General features: G+C 41.4%; 4 protein-coding genes, 1 long non-coding RNA gene and 1 other non-coding gene across 8 annotated transcripts in view; 4 read left to right on the plus strand and 2 right to left on the minus strand.

Annotated features, from left to right (window-relative positions):
* On the plus strand, nucleotides 1–7,248 carry LOC135347594 (elongator complex protein 2-like). Its single transcript, XM_064545625.1, has 15 exons — nucleotides 1–147; nucleotides 211–405; nucleotides 786–945; nucleotides 1,009–1,163; nucleotides 1,327–1,393; nucleotides 1,848–2,024; nucleotides 2,123–2,709; nucleotides 2,773–2,847; nucleotides 2,900–2,966; nucleotides 3,368–3,463; nucleotides 4,376–4,506; nucleotides 4,564–4,744; nucleotides 4,935–5,059; nucleotides 5,588–5,724; nucleotides 6,926–7,248. The coding sequence occupies exons 1-15, from the start codon at nucleotides 13–15 to the stop codon at nucleotides 7,224–7,226; spliced, it is 2,589 nt and encodes an 862-aa protein (XP_064401695.1). The 5' UTR covers nucleotides 1–12; the 3' UTR covers nucleotides 7,227–7,248.
* Nucleotides 3,224–3,295, plus strand: Trnac-gca (transfer RNA cysteine (anticodon GCA)). The gene has a single exon. It is a non-coding gene; the product is annotated as a tRNA-Cys (tRNA).
* Nucleotides 7,209–8,189, minus strand: LOC135347655 (uncharacterized). The gene is made up of 3 exons (XR_010398496.1): nucleotides 8,076–8,189; nucleotides 7,439–7,468; nucleotides 7,209–7,377 (listed from the first exon to the last, which is right to left on the minus strand). It is a non-coding gene; the product is annotated as an uncharacterized LOC135347655 (long non-coding RNA).
* The window catches only part of LOC135347621 (uncharacterized), a 25,487-nt gene continuing 17,420 nt past the window's right edge, over nucleotides 8,169–16,235 (plus strand). Inside the window, exons 1-6 of one of the 2 annotated variants that reach the window (XR_010398480.1) lie at nucleotides 8,169–8,246; nucleotides 9,360–10,180; nucleotides 10,237–10,281; nucleotides 10,343–10,594; nucleotides 11,059–11,233; nucleotides 11,347–12,016. Coding sequence is in view for 1 of the 2 variants with exons in the window: in XM_064545658.1 (XP_064401728.1) it covers nucleotides 9,373–10,180; nucleotides 10,237–10,281; nucleotides 10,343–10,594 (1,105 nt within the window). In the remaining variant the exon portion in view is untranslated. Of the gene's footprint in view, nucleotides 8,247–9,359; nucleotides 10,181–10,236; nucleotides 10,282–10,342; nucleotides 10,595–11,058; nucleotides 11,234–11,346; nucleotides 12,017–16,235 lie in introns of those variants that run through there. The other variant, XM_064545658.1, reaches the window with a different exon arrangement.
* Nucleotides 12,079–15,564, minus strand: LOC135347608 (uncharacterized). The gene is made up of 9 exons (XM_064545642.1): nucleotides 15,543–15,564; nucleotides 14,498–15,057; nucleotides 13,916–14,445; nucleotides 13,384–13,848; nucleotides 13,063–13,259; nucleotides 12,838–12,996; nucleotides 12,599–12,787; nucleotides 12,410–12,544; nucleotides 12,079–12,357 (listed from the first exon to the last, which is right to left on the minus strand). Exons 2-5 carry the CDS (start codon nucleotides 14,991–14,993, stop codon nucleotides 13,107–13,109), a joined length of 1,644 nt encoding a protein of 547 aa, XP_064401712.1. The 5' UTR covers nucleotides 14,994–15,057; nucleotides 15,543–15,564; the 3' UTR covers nucleotides 12,079–12,357; nucleotides 12,410–12,544; nucleotides 12,599–12,787; nucleotides 12,838–12,996; nucleotides 13,063–13,106.
* LOC135347195 (uncharacterized) overlaps nucleotides 15,837–16,235 on the plus strand; it is a 4,032-nt gene continuing 3,633 nt past the window's right edge. The window contains exons 1-2 of one of the 2 annotated variants that reach the window (XM_064545048.1): nucleotides 15,837–15,998; nucleotides 16,093–16,179. In XM_064545048.1, the coding sequence (XP_064401118.1) occupies nucleotides 16,122–16,179 (58 nt within the window). In that variant the 5' untranslated portion in view covers nucleotides 15,837–15,998; nucleotides 16,093–16,121. The other variant, XM_064545050.1, reaches the window with a different exon arrangement.

A 16,235-nucleotide genomic window follows, 5' to 3' on the forward strand; every position in this document is an offset into this window, starting at 1 on the left:
AGAAGTGATGCTATGTCTGAGCTGAGTGTGGATGTAGAATATTCGTCAGTGGGTTGCAACCGGACCCCTCACTGCCTCGACTGGAACAGTAACGGACTGGTGGCATACGGGGCTGACAAGTCCATAGCTTTAGCCAGAGAAACCAGAGTAAGCTTTTAATCATACAGTATAGTACTGTGTGGTCCATGTACCTGTGCTGTGTAACTATAGGATGGCTGTGGACCCGATGAGGTGGTTGCTATGCTACACGGCCATAGTAACAGGGTCAACTGTGTGCAGTGGGTGGTCCCCCGCTCTGGGCATGCTCAATACACAACGGAGGATCGAGCGTCAGTGGAGATAGCCTCGGGCAGTGTGGACAACAGTGTCATTGTCTGGAGGAAAGAAGAGGCTGACACAGTGACGGTGTGTCTAGACACAGAGAATGAAGAGATTTGCTCTCTGATAGCAGTTACAGTTTAACCACCTTTGATATATAAATTATAGGACCCTCCGAATAAGAGACATTACGTACAAAAAGACAGTATTCAGTCCTGAAATTTGTTATCCCTTAGTAACAGAAATGTGTAAAACCTGAAGAAAGGACAACCTCCTTACTAGTGAAGGCTATGATAGGGTCCAGAGTCTCATTTATTCGGTACCATTGTGACTTCACTATCAATGCAAAGCCCTGCTACAACAATCCCGAGACAAGGGGGGGATCTTTGTCATTTAGGGGGCAATTTTATGTGACATATTTGCTATTTTATTGTGTTTACGTGTTAGCATTTCTCCCCTCCCTCCAGTTTACGTTTGGTCAGGTGCTCTCGGGTCACTCTGGAGCAGTCACTTGTCTCAGTGCTATCGCCTTGTTCTCTGATGGGGATGACCCTGTTATCAACACACTGATTGCTTCCGGATCTGCTGACTCAACGGTTTGCATATGGGAGAGACCTGATCCCAAAGGTATGGCCTGCATTGCATTGTCTTACCCAAATTAACTTTCGCGTTTTACTTTATTTTGTGTAGCTCGATTCTCTTTGCGTCAAACTCTCTCGTTTGGTCGTGGGTTTGTGATAGGTCTGGATTTCCATGAGCTGCCAGGGGTCAAAGGTCAACCCCTATTGGTGTGTGGAGGAGACGATACTAAAGTACATCTGTTCACCAGAAACGAAAATGGCCAAGTGAGAGAATGATCCATCTCTGAAATATACTTTTAATGCCTTTTCAGCTAAGTAGAAAATTGGTACCGTATCAAAATTGCTCAGTACTATAGCTGGTTGCATTGGTTGGTGCCCAGATGATATTTCCATGACGATGAATCAGTGACAATGTTCTGTCGTACAGTTTACCCGAGTGATGAGTTTGTCAGGCCACGAGGACTGGATAAGAGATGTCTCCCTCACACAGGAAGGTGACTTTGTCAGGCCATAATTAATGTTTACTATCAATTCAGTGTCTATAATTGTACCATACGTACATGCAAGCATCAAACTTGGCAAAAATATAACCACAAAACTAAACTGGTAATGACACCCTTGACAGAACGGTCGGTCAAATATTCTGCTGCCACAAAGGGTTTCACCAGCAAAACATTCTAGTGATACGGTACACGTAACCGCATGAATAGAATAGTGCTCATAGCTCATAACTGGAGTTAGGATTGTGCGTTTTCACAATTAAAAAGATGTGTTTTATAGCCCTTTGAAAGGCCTATCTAAGATATTATGTGTTTAGATCACTGACTGCTTTCGCCATTAGTGGAAGAAAAATCGTGGGCTATTATTGGGGACTTTCCCGAAAAGGGATGATATGGACTGTATTGTTTTGATTGGAGCTTTCATTTAAATACTTACCTCTTCTCACAGATGGTGGTGATCTGTTGCTGGCCTCATGCTCACAAGATGCTTACATTCGTCTCTGGAGGATTACCATGGAAACAGCGGAGACACCGGCCACTTCAGATGAGCTCAAATTGACGAGCAACTTGTTCAGTATTAGCCAAGGACCCAAGTTTAGAGTCACCATGGAATCGGTACTTATAGGTGGGAAACTAATTATAAGTATATTATATATTATATTAACTAATAATTATTATTATAAGGGGATCTTAAAAATAATTGCGTTTGTTCTGTTTATATAGGACATGAGGATTGGGTGTACAGTCTCCAATGGCAACCCCTTCAATTGACACCTGTAATGGCACAGCCCCTCTGCCTTTTGAGTGTATCTATGGACAAGACGATGTTGCTATGGAAACCTGATCCTAGCTCAGGCATGTGGATGGAACACGTTCGTGTTGGAGATGTGGGGGGTAACACGTTGGGTCTCTACGGAGGTCGATTTTCACCTCAGGGGGTCATGATTATCGGACATGGTTACCAGGGGGCTTTCCATTTATGGAAGAACACTTCAGTACAAACTGACCCAACAGAGGAGACCAACCAATCAGAGAGGTGGATTCCGTTGCCGACAGTGGGAGGTCATTTTGACAGCGTACAGGACATTTCGTGGGACCCCAAAGGAGGCGAATTTCTCGTCTCCGTGAGTACAGACCAGACATCACGACTACACGCCCCCTGGAGGAGGGGAATTCCCCCTGGTGGGGAGGTGTGTAATGACGAAAAGATGAAGTGGAGGGAGATTGCACGACCACAAATCCACGGTTATGACATGCAGTGCGTTGCTATGGTGGACTCGCTCATGTATGTGTCTGGAGCCGACGAGAAGGTACATCATGTGACTGTCATGTAATCATACCATGTAATTAAGTTACACTGTCATATTGTGTAGGTACTTCGAGTGTTTGGAGCTCCTCTAAACTTCCTTGGTAACCTCCACCGTATTGCAGGAGTGGATCTTTCTACGGTATTTTGCATATGTATAATTACGCAAGTCGATCATGCGTTTGTTTCTATAGGCAACTGGTGATCTACCGATGGGCGCCAGCGTACCTAGCCTGGGGCTGTCTAACAAGGCCGTCTTTGGTGAGTGAGTGGGTGAAGTGTTTATACATGTACACTAGCACACGCCATGTTATTGTTATTTAGACTTGTTACGAAAATTTTATGCATTCAATTTTTGTTGTGAAATTAGACTCGATCTAGACCCACAAGCACATTGCTCCCAAATCTGCTCCAATTGCAAGGCTATAATGATGGCTCCTCCAATGTTGCTTGATAGAATAGTGCGTCTGTACTCATCTACATGTACGTGCATTTCTGAACCTTGTTAGTGCAAGGATGGGGGTATAGCTCAGTGGTAGAGCATTCGACTGCAGATCGAGAGGTCCCTGGTTCAAATCCGGGTGCCCCCTCCAATTTTTTTTCAGTACACAAACTTATAATTTTCCTTACTTTCTCTATTCTACCTCAACCCACACTCATAGGTCAGGATTCAGGAAAATCGGCCGCTAAACAGCCAGCTGGAGTAAAGAGTGCCTTTGGAGACGATATTCCAGTTTTCAATCCTATTGATTTGCAAGGTTAATTGCGTACACACAACGTGTACATACCGTACTTACTTGATTAAACGCCCGGGCGTTTATTTCCTAGCAGCATATGTAGAGGGGGCGTTTAAACGAGATGGGCGCTTATTCAAAACGGGCGTTTATTGTTTTGTCTACTTCAAACTTTTGCTCATCAGCAGTTATTATGCTCTTTTTGGCTGCTCCCACAGCTCTCAGCTTCAATCTTAAGTCGTAGGAGTGGTGTTTTCTCTCTCTGTGTCCTCTCTGCCATCATAAGCAGTATCTATTTATTCTATGCTGCCATTTTTTCAGCTGGTTCCACGAGCTAATTCAGCTCCACCCACAGTGCCACGCCCCATATATGGGCGATTATTTAAGAGGGCGTTTATTGACAAAGACAGCTTTTACCATGGGTGTTTAAACGAGATGGGTGTTTAATCAATCTAGGATTAAAAGTTTGGGGTGAAGGTTTACGCACGCCGCAAAATGTTTGGCCACTCCCACATTTGTGTTGACCATACACCTTATTACATGTTAGTGCATCACGGTAGATCTAGTTACGTATTGCACATCTTAGACAGTAATAATGTGATGATGTCATTATTCTACAAACATTTTGGGGGGGAAGGTTCACCCCAGCCCCCCCCCCACTAGATGAAACCCTGGTATGTATATCTCCATAGCAACGATCATTCAATAGTGCGGCTGTACTCATCTACATGTACGTGCATTTCTGAACTTTGTTAGTGCAAGGATGGGGGTATAGTGCGTATTTTGTGTACTGTTTGGATTTCCAACAGTGTCATATCTGAGTGAAGGGAACAAAAATAGTTGGCTAGCTAGTTTCAAACGAGATGTATTGCGGAGAGTAGAATAACACAGTTTTGGGGATTGGTACATAAATGTGTGTATTGCATGGATCTGCAGAGCCACCAGTGGAGGCCCATCTCTTGCAAAACACTCTCTGGCCGGAGACTCACAAACTGTACGGCCATGGTTACGAGGTGTACTGTGTTGCCAGCTGCCCTAGTGGCGAGTACATCGCCTCAGCTTGTAAGGTATGTGTGTGTGTGTGTAATTATGTATCAGTAGTGATTGATTTTTGCTCTTCATAGGCATCGAAACTGGAGCATGCTGCGATACGTGTATGGAGTACATCGTCATGGCGACAAGTGGCGACCCTCACTCTTCACACCCTCACAGTCACACAGCTGTCCTTCTCGCACTCGGGGCAACACCTCCTCGCTGTGTCACGTGACAGGGGATGGTCACTATGGAAACTAAACCCTATCGACGGTAAGTACTCAATACTTACACCTGGAGGTCATGTTCTGTTGAGGTACATGTATTACATGTATTATGTCCTCCCCCTTACACACACACCTTACCCCCCCCCCCACACACACCTTACACCACCATTCCCCACACACACACACACACATACACACTTACACCACCCCCCCCCCCCCCCCCCACATACACACAGGTGGTTTGGAGGTCGTTCTGGAGGCTCGTACTGACAAGAATGTACGCAGTCACTCTCGTATCATCTGGGCATGCAGCTGGTCGGCTGATGATTCGTGCTTTGTAACCGCCTCCAGGGATAAGAAGGTGAGATCATTCCCTATAGAAAAATACAATTTCTGTTTTAGAAATATCAATACCGTATAATTACATTGTATGCTTGATATCAGAGGCTGCTCTTGTATAAAGGCTGCACTGAAATATAGTAGCCTCCCTACAGCCCATCTTTAGTGCAATATGGAAGCCGCTCTCAAATAGTGAACTTCGAGGCTATGTCTCTGCACATGGCAGCCATAACTTAGTATATTCTGATACATGTACTTGGTACGGTCAGCAGCTAGCTATAGGTAGCAGCTTGTTAGTCATGTCACGTACAGTTTGACAAACTTTTGACTAAAGGTTGTTAATAAACGCCTCTCTTGAACGGTAGTATTTAGTCAAAATCAACTGTTCTCAGCCAATCCAAAATAAATCATTGAGCATGCCACTTTCCAAGAGCTACAGAATGCATCTCTTCCTTTAGTTAGCGTCGTATAATACATTATTCTTTTTTTTGCAAGAAAAAAGTTTGGTTTGTGGGCAGTAAAATGCTGCTACTATTGATCTAAACTGCAGGTAATCGTGTGGAGCCGTGATGGTTGTGTGGAAGGTGTGGAGTGTGGGGGCAGGTGGAGGATGGGAGGCCCCCCTCTAGAGTGTACCGCAGCCGTCACTGCCGTGGACTTTGCACCAATCAAAACCACTGATGAAAGGTTTGGAATTGCTGAATACTAGCTGTTACGGTACCCTTGTCTAGAATCAGCTAGGTCACCCTCTATCACGCAGCCAGGTTAATGGCCAGGTCCCTAAGTCTCCATAGCATGTGTTAGCAGGCCTAGCAAGCCACCTCTTAATTGCAGTCACTGTTGGTCTGCCCAATTGATACAGTGCAGCAGGAATGTTCCCACAAATAGACAAAATAACCCCCTTTTGTTATTACCGCGTATTACTAGAATGTTTTGTGAGCATCAAACACTTGCGAATTTTGCGAGGGTTGATCAATTTGCATCAATAAAATACTAGTAAATGCACACGATCCTTGCCAGAACGCAATAGTTAGATCGCAAAGGGTCGAATTTTCTGCTGATTTGGCTCATTTGCAAAGGTTTTTCACCAGAAAAATATTCTGGTAATTAATACAGTAGTTTGCTTGTGTTGAATTGATATTGAAGATTAAAAAAGTAGCCACGACTGTATATGCATGTACCGTATTGCTAGCCCGTGAAAAACCCTTTGCGAATGTGCCAAATCAACAGAAAAAATGACCCTTTGCAATCTACATATAGCTATTGCATTTTGGCAAGGATCATGTGTTTTTATGCCTCGGTGTGCATGCGCAAGCGAGGTATACGGTAGTGTGTTTGTGTGTCTGTGTAGACTGCTACAGCTGCTCAAGGATGAATCAAGTGCAAGTAAGAGTTTCTATAGACTTCTAGTCATGTTTACTTGGATTTTAATTCGTCGATTTGCAAAATAATGCTTTGTTCTCGAGTTATGCCTAGTTTTGCTTACTTGGAATGCCATTGCAGCCTTTTCAGAAGAGCACGTAGCCAAACTTGTTTACCGAGTGTTGCTACTCTACTTAGTAGTTAGCTCTGCACTAGAACGCTAGCTATTGGTAGCTGCAAGAGTGAGAAGAGAGCTGCAAAAATGTTCATCATAATTATGAGTGTATAAAAGCTTAAAGTAGCTTTATGTTATGAAGCTTTGGCATCTCCACTGAGGCATCAGCACCTGCGTGCTTTCATTTATTCCAGTTCTAATTTAGGTTTTGCGATTAATTTTTATTGTTGCGAATTGACTAACTCTCGCAAAGTTTGATGCTCACAAAAACATTTTAGTAATACGGTATATGATTCATTGCACAATTTTATTGCACGTATTAACTCCACCCCACCCTACCCACAAACATAGGTTTATCTTAGCCGTTGGACTGGAGGACGGATGTATCTCACTCCACACTTGCCCCACACCCTCACAAACTTTGTCACCGAGTAACTTCTGGTCAGTACTGCTCACTCTAAGCCCCGTCCATTGCCACACCTCTACTGTGAAGAGACTCAAGTGGCGACCACCACCAACATTTGAAACCAAAGAACCATCCTTCAAAGTGGCCCAAACAAAAAATGCTGAGACATTGACAGATATTAACAGACTGTATCTAGCCTCTTGTAGTACTGATCATTGTGTCAAGATATATTCTTTAAATCTCTAATCAATCACTCTTTCTTTTAATATTTGCGAGGATAGCCCCTAAAGGTAAATGACAATTCCAAAATTTTTCAACCAGGTCAATTCACTAAAAAATCATGTGCCTCGAGCATTGCAATCTTGCACCTCGTCTTGAAGGTTTTTTTGCATTGTACCTGGAACAGTGAGAAAAACAATAATTATAGTTGCTTGGAATTGATGGTAAATTCAACATACCCTCAATTGATGACATGATCTGGCTTTAATCTGTAAAAAAAATTATGTTACAATGTCACGTAGCTAGATCAGCAGACAGATAGTAGTCAACCTAATTCTACATGATTATACAGCAAATTGCCTACCAATAAATTCTCTTATACACCTACTATCTACGAAAAATTCTGGTAGCTAACTACCTTAAGGTGACATATTTTCGCGTGTATTAATTTCTGCTATTTCTGCGAATGATAGTAAAATCGCAAAAATTAGTACTCGCAAATAATTGGCCGCCCTCTTGTTTAATGTATCCAGATCGACATTTCGCAAAAAATTATACCGCAAAATGTACAAAACTGTAAAAACGCAAACAAATCTACCTGTGAAAATATGTCACCTTAAGGGATAAGACGTTAGTAGGTTCAAATACATTATAGCAAATTGTTTGCCCTATCAAATGCACCCACTTAAAAACATTTTTGGTTCACGTAGATGGTCAGTAACAGAAGATTTCGCTTAAATTTGATACAGGTAATAGGTAGACTTAGTACTTACTGCATACCCGTTAAGAAGTGTGTAACTAGTAAATACAGCTGTCTTATCAAAACAGGCATGAGATTTACAACTCTAAGATGCAAAATTTGGCACAATGCTTCACCTCTTTAGTTGCAGGCAGATGAAGATTCGATAACCAAAGGAGTATAACACATCATCTGCTTCAACTAATTTCAATTTTACAGTAATTCCATTTAGTGCAATCTCGACCTTTGACCTCAGCCCAAAACAAAAAATTTAATTTCTGGAGAAAGGCTAACGATCTGAGAGATTAGTAAGTGCAAGTGTATTGCTACCATTTATGACTATCTATGGCACCACTAAAAACTTGAATTAGTTGACATTGATTTTTTGAGTTGCGGACCCTATAAACACAGATCTTATGGAACGCCGTTTGCGACAAAATTCAGGCAGAATCTGATAGGCGTGTGCATCCAATATAAAATCGATTTTTGAAGATCGATTTTTTTAATAATCGATTTACACGTGAACGATCTTTGACAATCGATCTGATAATCGATTTTTGAAATTCGATTTTTTGATAGTCGATTTTTGCTAATCGATTATTGAAATTTGATTTTTGATAATCGATTTTTGATAATCGATTATTGAAATTCGATTTTTGATAATCGATTTTAGAACTGCTCTAAAGGTGGGCTGGGGGGGCCCCTGTCTAAAGCTATATCACGTGATACTATCCTTGGGGAAATTTTGCATTGAAGAAGCCACTATTCATGACTTCTATTCTATCTGGAATCACCAAACTCTTTCTCAGCTCTCTAAGCACACACAATAATTATGGCCAAATAAAACAGTGCTGGCGAGAAAGCATACAAAAATTGGTGCACGAAGGAACTAAATAAGATAGCAACTAAAATTAATGATTTTTACTGTGACTTATGGCCCTCCTTTTTAATGGTTCCAAAAAACAATAATGTTTCACTTTTGCGTTATAGTCTATCATGTGAGATAGCTAACCAAGCCAAGCTTTAATTCCAGGCCGCGGAGAAGGAGTTTGTGCATGTTCTGAGTTTCAAGGGCGGCCTAACTGTAGCCTTGAATCCATTTTAATCGGCCTGGATTCGAGGCTAGTATCAATCAATTGCGATTTTTGTAATCGATTTTCAAAAATCGATTATCAAAAATCGATTATCAAAAATCGAATTTCAAAAATCGATTATCAGATCGATTGTCAAAGATCGTTCACGTGTAAATCGAAAATCAACTGTAAAAAATCGATTATTAAAAATCGATCTTCAAAAATCGATTTTATATTGGATGCACACGCCTATCAGATTCTGCCTGAATTTTGTCGCAAACGGCGTTCCATAAGATCTTGCTACAGTAGCTTTATATACTGATGATGTCATAAATTATCTCACTGTAGCCCCTACCAAACAATGGCAGCTCAATCCTTGGTCCCCCACATCCACCCAAGCCCAGCTTACCACAGGGACTTCTTCCTACTACAAATTCCCATCAAGATCGAAAACCAACCAAGTGTCATCAAAATAGTTGATGCCATTCCTGTGCTACACTGCCCTGTGGTGGAACTCTCAGTGCAACTGGTCGTACTAGCTCAGCATGTCTCCACTGTGCTAGCTGATTACCATATCACGCTAAAAGGAGCCTATTACGATGACAACTATCCACTCTATGCCATTGATCTACCTCCTTCAATCTCCTATGAAGGAATGCAATCTCTTTTGCCTGCTTTCTCAAATGTTTGCTGTAGCATTACTGAGTATTTTTCAAGAGTTCCTTGCAAGACTGAAGTGCACGTGGTAGTTAAGTTTCAGCTTTTTCTCTGCTCTCCTGCAAAGGACAGCTTTACAACTTTCAAACTCACCTCAATTCAGCTTGGACAAGAATCAGATGAGATTCTTTTGACCTTTTTAGACAGCAATATGTTTAAATTCTCTGAGCTCCTTTCATCCTCTAAAGCTGCTGCTGTATCATTTGTATCACTCCTCCGAGCACTGAGTGGAAAGACCAGTCACAAGTGGTTCAATCTTGGAGCCTTGCTTGGAGTACCCGCTGAGAAATTGCAGACAATTGAGAAGCAATACCAGAATCCAGAGTCTTGCTTGACACACACGCTCAAGAATGTGGTGGACAGTAACACCGAGCTTACGTGGGAAGAGGTGGTCTCAACGCTTTCTACTATTGGGCTGAGCATTCTGGCAGAGGAAGTCAGTAAGGAACATGGTGAGTTACTCAATGTATTTAAATGGAAATTCAATCTATTGTTGTGAATTAATTAGGTGTATGCTTCCTGAGGGCTGCTGAAAACGAACCTTCGACTAAACGTGAGTAGCAATGCAATCATGACATGTTTTAGACTGATTCCATGTATCCATATACGTACAGCCACTCTCCAATCGTTGAGCCAATCTTTAGCTGATGTCAGTGCCAAGTGGTTCAACCTTGGTGCTCTTTTAGGAGTCCCCCCCAGTACACTACAAGCAATTGACAACCACTACCACTCTGACTGTGATGACTGCCTCACTAGAATGCTTATGTGGCTGATTGAAAACTCACGCATCACATGGTCCTCAGTAGCACAAGCTCTGGGCCAGATTGGATATAGAGATCTAGCGGAACAAATCAGACAATCTCATGGTGAGCATAATTATGGTAGTTTCTACAGAGGATTTCAGGTTGGTTGGCATGCAGAATTTAAAAGTTGAAGTGCACACTCAACCATGACCACACACGGTCCTACTAATGTAATTAGTGGTCATAGTTGACTGCACTTCAACTTCTAACTTTTGCCAACCAACCTGAAATCATCATGTATACTGCATGTATAGCGGGTAATTTTCATTAGTGCAAGTTTTCATATACGAACTGTCTAATTAAATATTTCGTATTTTAAATCTTCGTACAGCTCAAGATATATAGATGTTGAATCTATTGCGGTAGAATATTTCATTTTCATATATGATGCTCTACAATACAAGTATACGAACATTTCAACCATAATTAGCATTATACCCGTTATAATTATACGCATGGTGCTTGGGATTCTTTATGCAATGCACCCATATCAGATGATAATTGATGACCTTTTCTGATTTGTGCAGATATCTCACCAATACCATAGATAGTAAAGGGGAGGGATTGGAAACACATGGATTTCGCGCGGCCCATGCGTGTCGCACCGGAAATTGACAGGAAGTACAGCTTGATGCTTTTTTATTGGAAATCTTTGCAAGAGAATGGCTACTACTTTGCATACGAGTATGAGTGTCTCTCCGTGTAAGTTTTTATTATTCTACAAAGTCACCTAGCTATTATAATTCCTTAGACTATAAAGCTCAAGTGTATGGTAGTATAGTAGCCTTAACCCCATTTCCTTGTACTTTTTGCAGCTGTTTCTCTTGTTCTGTCTGCTGTTCAAAGAGTTGTTAATGATGACATGTTCACCAAAGTCTCCAGTCAGAAGTCAAGAAAAAAATTAAAGAAATCTGCTAATCTGCTCAAAGAAGAACTACAACTTTGTATCTGGGACCTCCTTGATGATGAAAAAGAAGGTGGCACAGCAAATGATTGGGTTGATGCCATTGATCGTAGGGGATTGACCCGTGTAAATGAAATGACATTTCAGGTATTTCTTGCCATGGAATTGGAGTTACGAAAGCATTTAACAGTAAAACGATGTTTTGATCTGGAGCAGATATGCAAGTTTGTTGTAGGTAATGACGACGTTTTGTTTATTGGTCGATTGTGGGAGGAGATTGGGAACAAGAAGAGAGCCAACAATTACTAAAACTAGTTGCTGATTTATATATCACAATAAGAGGTTTCTCTTTTGCAAGTGTTTGGGTAGAGAATTACAAGTCTTCAACGAAAACAAGCCTTCAAAAGAGCAAGGCACTGAGGAAGAAACTGAACTCTACATGAACGTATAATTTTAGTATAATTATAGTAAGTATAATAATTATATCCTGTACATGTATACTGGCTATAATAATTATTATAATTGTCAACCCTTATAACATGAAAATTTAATGTTGGGAAAACAGCTGCATGCATCGCATGGATATACAGAAATTGGCAATGCGGGTATGTGATTACAAACATTAATTTTTTCTAGTCTTGCGACGTTTAGGTAATGGTGTGTTCTCTATCAGTCAAAATACTTTCATTACTGAATCCTCTGCAATTACCCTTGGCAGGACCTCTCGCAAAGGAATTGATCACTCTTAATGCCTGCATGTTTTTTTCAAATTCGGCAACGGTGGGATTGTCGTGTGTCCCTCCCCTTTGTCTTTGACATCCAAAGAAATTTTCTAGGGGGTCTTGGCAGATCCTTTGAGTAAGAAATGACTTCACCCCAGGAATTGTAAATACAAATCTCACCAACTCGATAAGAGAGAAAACTGAACAGAAAAATGGTCATGAATAGCTATGCGCCTATAATAATACACGAACTTGTCATTCGAAGTCCTAGCAATGTTTCTTGGCTCAGCTGCATCTTGTTCTGCTCCCTCTTGCTGAAAGCCCCTCTCTCTTTGACAGAAATCTCCCAGTGTTGTCCAGATATACCAAGAAGACATCCTTCAGCCACTATATGATATAAAATTTACTGATAAAACCGTGCGTAATTGTTAGGCCTAGTACCGTTAGCCTCTCATCCTCCGCACTTAAGTAGCGTAGCTGAAATGGTTTGCGTGACCTGGCACGAGCTGAATAATTCTTCACATTTGTGCAATCAAAGAATTTATCCATGAGTAGCAAGAAACAGGCTGTTCCTTCGGCTGCCTCTCCACCCCTTAAAGTAAGTGCCTTTGAAACGGACTCACTCAACACCTGTAGTGATTGCATACTTACAAACATTAATAAATACACATAAAATTTACCTGTGCAGCTAAATCCACTCGCATTTTGGAAAAAGAGGTCAAATGAAGGTGCTCGTACTTAAGCTTGGGTATACGTAGGACTCTTAGACCCAGACCACCCCTCTGGTCCTCTTCATAAAGAGTCACAACGTGCTGCCTCGTGATGTCTTTCCCCTCATTCTAAAAATAAACACATGTATGCCATTGAATACACGCCAGTATAGCTATATCTGCAAGTATACTTACCCACAGTTCTCTTTTTGTAGAGAATAGACAATTTCTAGCGGTTTTCATAAGGTGAGGAGGATCTGAGAAGAAAAAAATTGGCCGACTCTCTGAGGTGTAGGGGTTCGTGATTTTGTAGAAAAATGAGTCGGAGGATTGGTGCAACTCTTCATGAATCGTCTGTTGACAGCACACCCATCCATTGTGACACCTAGCACCTGAGTATAATAAAATTAATACTTATACTTGACACCTAGCACCTGAGTATATTACTTATTCTTGACACATAGCACCTGAGTATAATAAAATGAATACTACATAATTATACTTAAGTATACAAACCTTTAGTCCACAGTTTTCAATCCGGGAAAGAGCATTCCAGAATGGTGCATACAGTTTGTCGCCCGTCAGAGAGCAACACAGGAACTGTGCGTACGCAAACTGCATCTTCGTAAATAGCCCTCGCACCATAAATACCATGACAGATTTGGCAAGGGGAGGTGACTGTTCAATGTCAGTGTCAAGAGACCGTAAGTAGACTTCCAAATGGTTGTTGATGTCACCAAGATTGGAAAATCCAATCAGCTCCCCCGAATGCTTGTTGAAAATTAAATCTTCTTTGACGTGCATTTCGTCCAGGAGAAGCAGTACGTATTTTTCTCGCTCTGGACAACTAGCAACCTTAGAAGCATCGATTAACATCTTATCCACCTCGACTGAAAATCCTCGCTTGGCACTAGCGAAATGAGTATAATCACGCAGGGTGCGGCTAGATGGGAGTTTGAGAATCCCACTCTCTCTCAAGAGCTGCAAAAGTAAAAGAGGAATCAACAAGTAGAATAAGACAGCATATAGAATTATGCTGAACACTTACATTATACGCTCCACTTGAATGATACTGAAGATACAAGCACCATCTGATCATGAGAGGATGGTAACGTACACCCTTGGCCTTCGAACTTGGCTTGGACATGGCTATTAATTGCTGCTCCCAGAACAGGCGTTGAAATGAGTTGGGAGGCAGAGAGTCAACTATGTCGGAATTCCTCTCAATAACTGTAGCGAGGTCATTGTGTGTCTCCTCACTCACAGTCATACCATTTTCTTCGAATTGAGTTTCGAGTTTCTTCTTCAGTCTCAAATTTCTTTTTGTCATCACTTTCACTTGTGAGTGAACCAGTTGTACTCGATCAACAAGTCCTTGTTTGGAGAGGAATCGATAGTTGGTTTTTTTTGATGGAGTAGAATTTTCCAGGCGCTTAGATTGTATTAGAAGAGAAGAGCGATGGCGAGTGCATTTTGGGCATCGTACACAGCTAGAAGATGGTGGTAGGAGGTAGTGGCAGTCTCGATGCCTCACTGTGGGCTGACACGAGGATGTGTCAATCGTTGCAGAGTTTTGACCTGAAAGAAAGTAATGAAATATTGCACAAGTGCACATGTAATATTCACTTACCTTGGAGTGTTGAGTCCTTGTGTTTGATTACATTCAACAGTTTCTCTTCCTTGCTACCACAGCAAAGTTGACAGTTGGCGAAAAAATCCAGCAGGGTAGTCATGTCATCGATGGTTTTGATCGTTGGTGGGAGGCTCAACATTGATGGTGCATTCGGAGGAATGATTCGACCAACAAATGAAACGCTCCACGAGAGATCTTCATTAATGCGCAGAGAAACCTGTACAACTGGTGCTACATGTATACTTTCAGCCAGGCTCATTTTGCACAACAGCAAAGAATCTTGGCATCCCAGATGCATGCTCCAAAGAAGTGGAAGAGTTTTCTTCTCTAGCCTCAGTTTCAACGCCTGTGTAGTAAGGAGCGGAGTGGAAAAAAAGTGTTGGATAGGAAGCTTCACTGTGTAGTCTGTGTCTTGCTCCAGTGCCTTGAGAGGAATTGATATCGGGAATACTTTGATATCAGGTGTTAGCTTAATTGAAACTGGGAGTGACATGACAGCACACTTTTTTTTTCCAATTTCTTTGGGTTGTAAAGTTTGAATTTTCTTCCTCCCATACCTAGGAAAGCAATTACGGCAATTTTCGGGTAAGTTTGAATTAGCATATTTCCAAAACTATAACGGTTAGCAAGGAAAATATTTTCTTACTGCACATGGGGATCATTAAGTAACATGTAGAACTAAACAATAGCCATGTACAATCTATTGTTAACCAGCAACTCCCCCGCAAACAAATGTACTTTTGAATCCATATTGTCACACTGCTATGCAAATATCTAACAATAAACAGCATAATGCTCAACTTGGCTATGCCTACTGCATATTTCAATGCTTCCTCTACACTCTGATCACTCTCAAGCAACCGTGACTACTTCCTAGCTCCAGATATTCCCCCACAAAGTTTCATACATGGTCAATTCCTAGCTAAATACATGTAAAATAGTGCTAATAAGAGCTCTGATGATCCAACAAATTTGGTAAATTATGCAAATCATACATTTACTATGGATAATGTACATACAGACTAGCTCTGCCAGTGCTTACTGCAGTTTCCTCCACTTTCTTCTAATCTATCTTTGCAGGGCTTGCAATAAATCGCAATCAGCACTTGCGCAATGCAACACGCATGTGTCAGAATTCCCAAGGGCAATACATTGGTCACCTGAGCTGTTTCCAATCCCTTCCCTTTACTATCTGCATAACATTTATTTTTGTCCTTTGATAAGCCATAATTGTTGCATTTTGACCTCTGAGATGGAAACACTGTGCCAATATCTGCCATATCCATGGCCAATATCTGCCATATATGGCACTGATAAGCCATGATTGTTGCATTTTGACCTCTGAGATCAAAGGAAACACTGTGCCAATATCTGCCATATGGCATAGTTCAGATACTGGCACACACTGACAGTAGACTCTAATGGCTGCTAAATAAGCCCACGCTCCACCCAGTATAACCTGAAACGGTAGACTATAACACTGTTGCAGTACTCAGTGGTAAGCAGAAAACGTTTTTCATCTGTCTATAGATCTAGAGCGGTATATATAGATCTAGATCTAGTATATTGCTTTCACAGTATAATTATTATAGAGCTTAGGAACAAAAAAGCAAAAAGAAGGATGGGGATTTCACAACAACTTCTACTGACATTGATCACCTTGGTCATTTCCACTGCTGGTAAGACATGCTCAATAGTATATAACACACTAGTTGACAGGTAAGTGATTTGTATC

Source organism: Halichondria panicea, chromosome 14 (assembly GCF_963675165.1).
Source record: "Halichondria panicea chromosome 14, odHalPani1.1, whole genome shotgun sequence".
Lineage (NCBI taxonomy): Eukaryota > Metazoa > Porifera > Demospongiae > Suberitida > Halichondriidae > Halichondria > Halichondria panicea.

What these genes read in the sequence shown, in the direction of transcription:
- LOC135347594 (XM_064545625.1), top strand. Translation starts at nt 13, where the DNA reads ATGTCTGAGCTGAGTGTGGATGTAGAATATTCGTCAGTGGGTTGCAAC. An exon ending in GGAGAGACCTGATCCCAAAG is followed by an intron (nt 946 to 1,008) that starts GTATGGCCTGCA and finishes TATTTTGTGTAG; the next exon opens with CTCGATTCTCTTTGCGTCAA. An exon ending in TGTCTCCCTCACACAGGAAG is followed by an intron (nt 1,394 to 1,847) that starts GTGACTTTGTCA and finishes CTCTTCTCACAG; the next exon opens with ATGGTGGTGATCTGTTGCTG.
- LOC135347608 (XM_064545642.1), bottom strand. Translation starts at nt 14,993, where the DNA reads ATGTCACTCCCAGTTTCAATTAAGCTAACACCTGATATCAAAGTATTC. An exon ending in CAAGGACTCAACACTCCAAG is followed by an intron (nt 14,446 to 14,497) that starts GTAAGTGAATAT and finishes ACTTTCTTTCAG; the next exon opens with GTCAAAACTCTGCAACGATT. An exon ending in ATTCAAGTGGAGCGTATAAT is followed by an intron (nt 13,849 to 13,915) that starts GTAAGTGTTCAG and finishes TTACTTTTGCAG; the next exon opens with CTCTTGAGAGAGAGTGGGAT.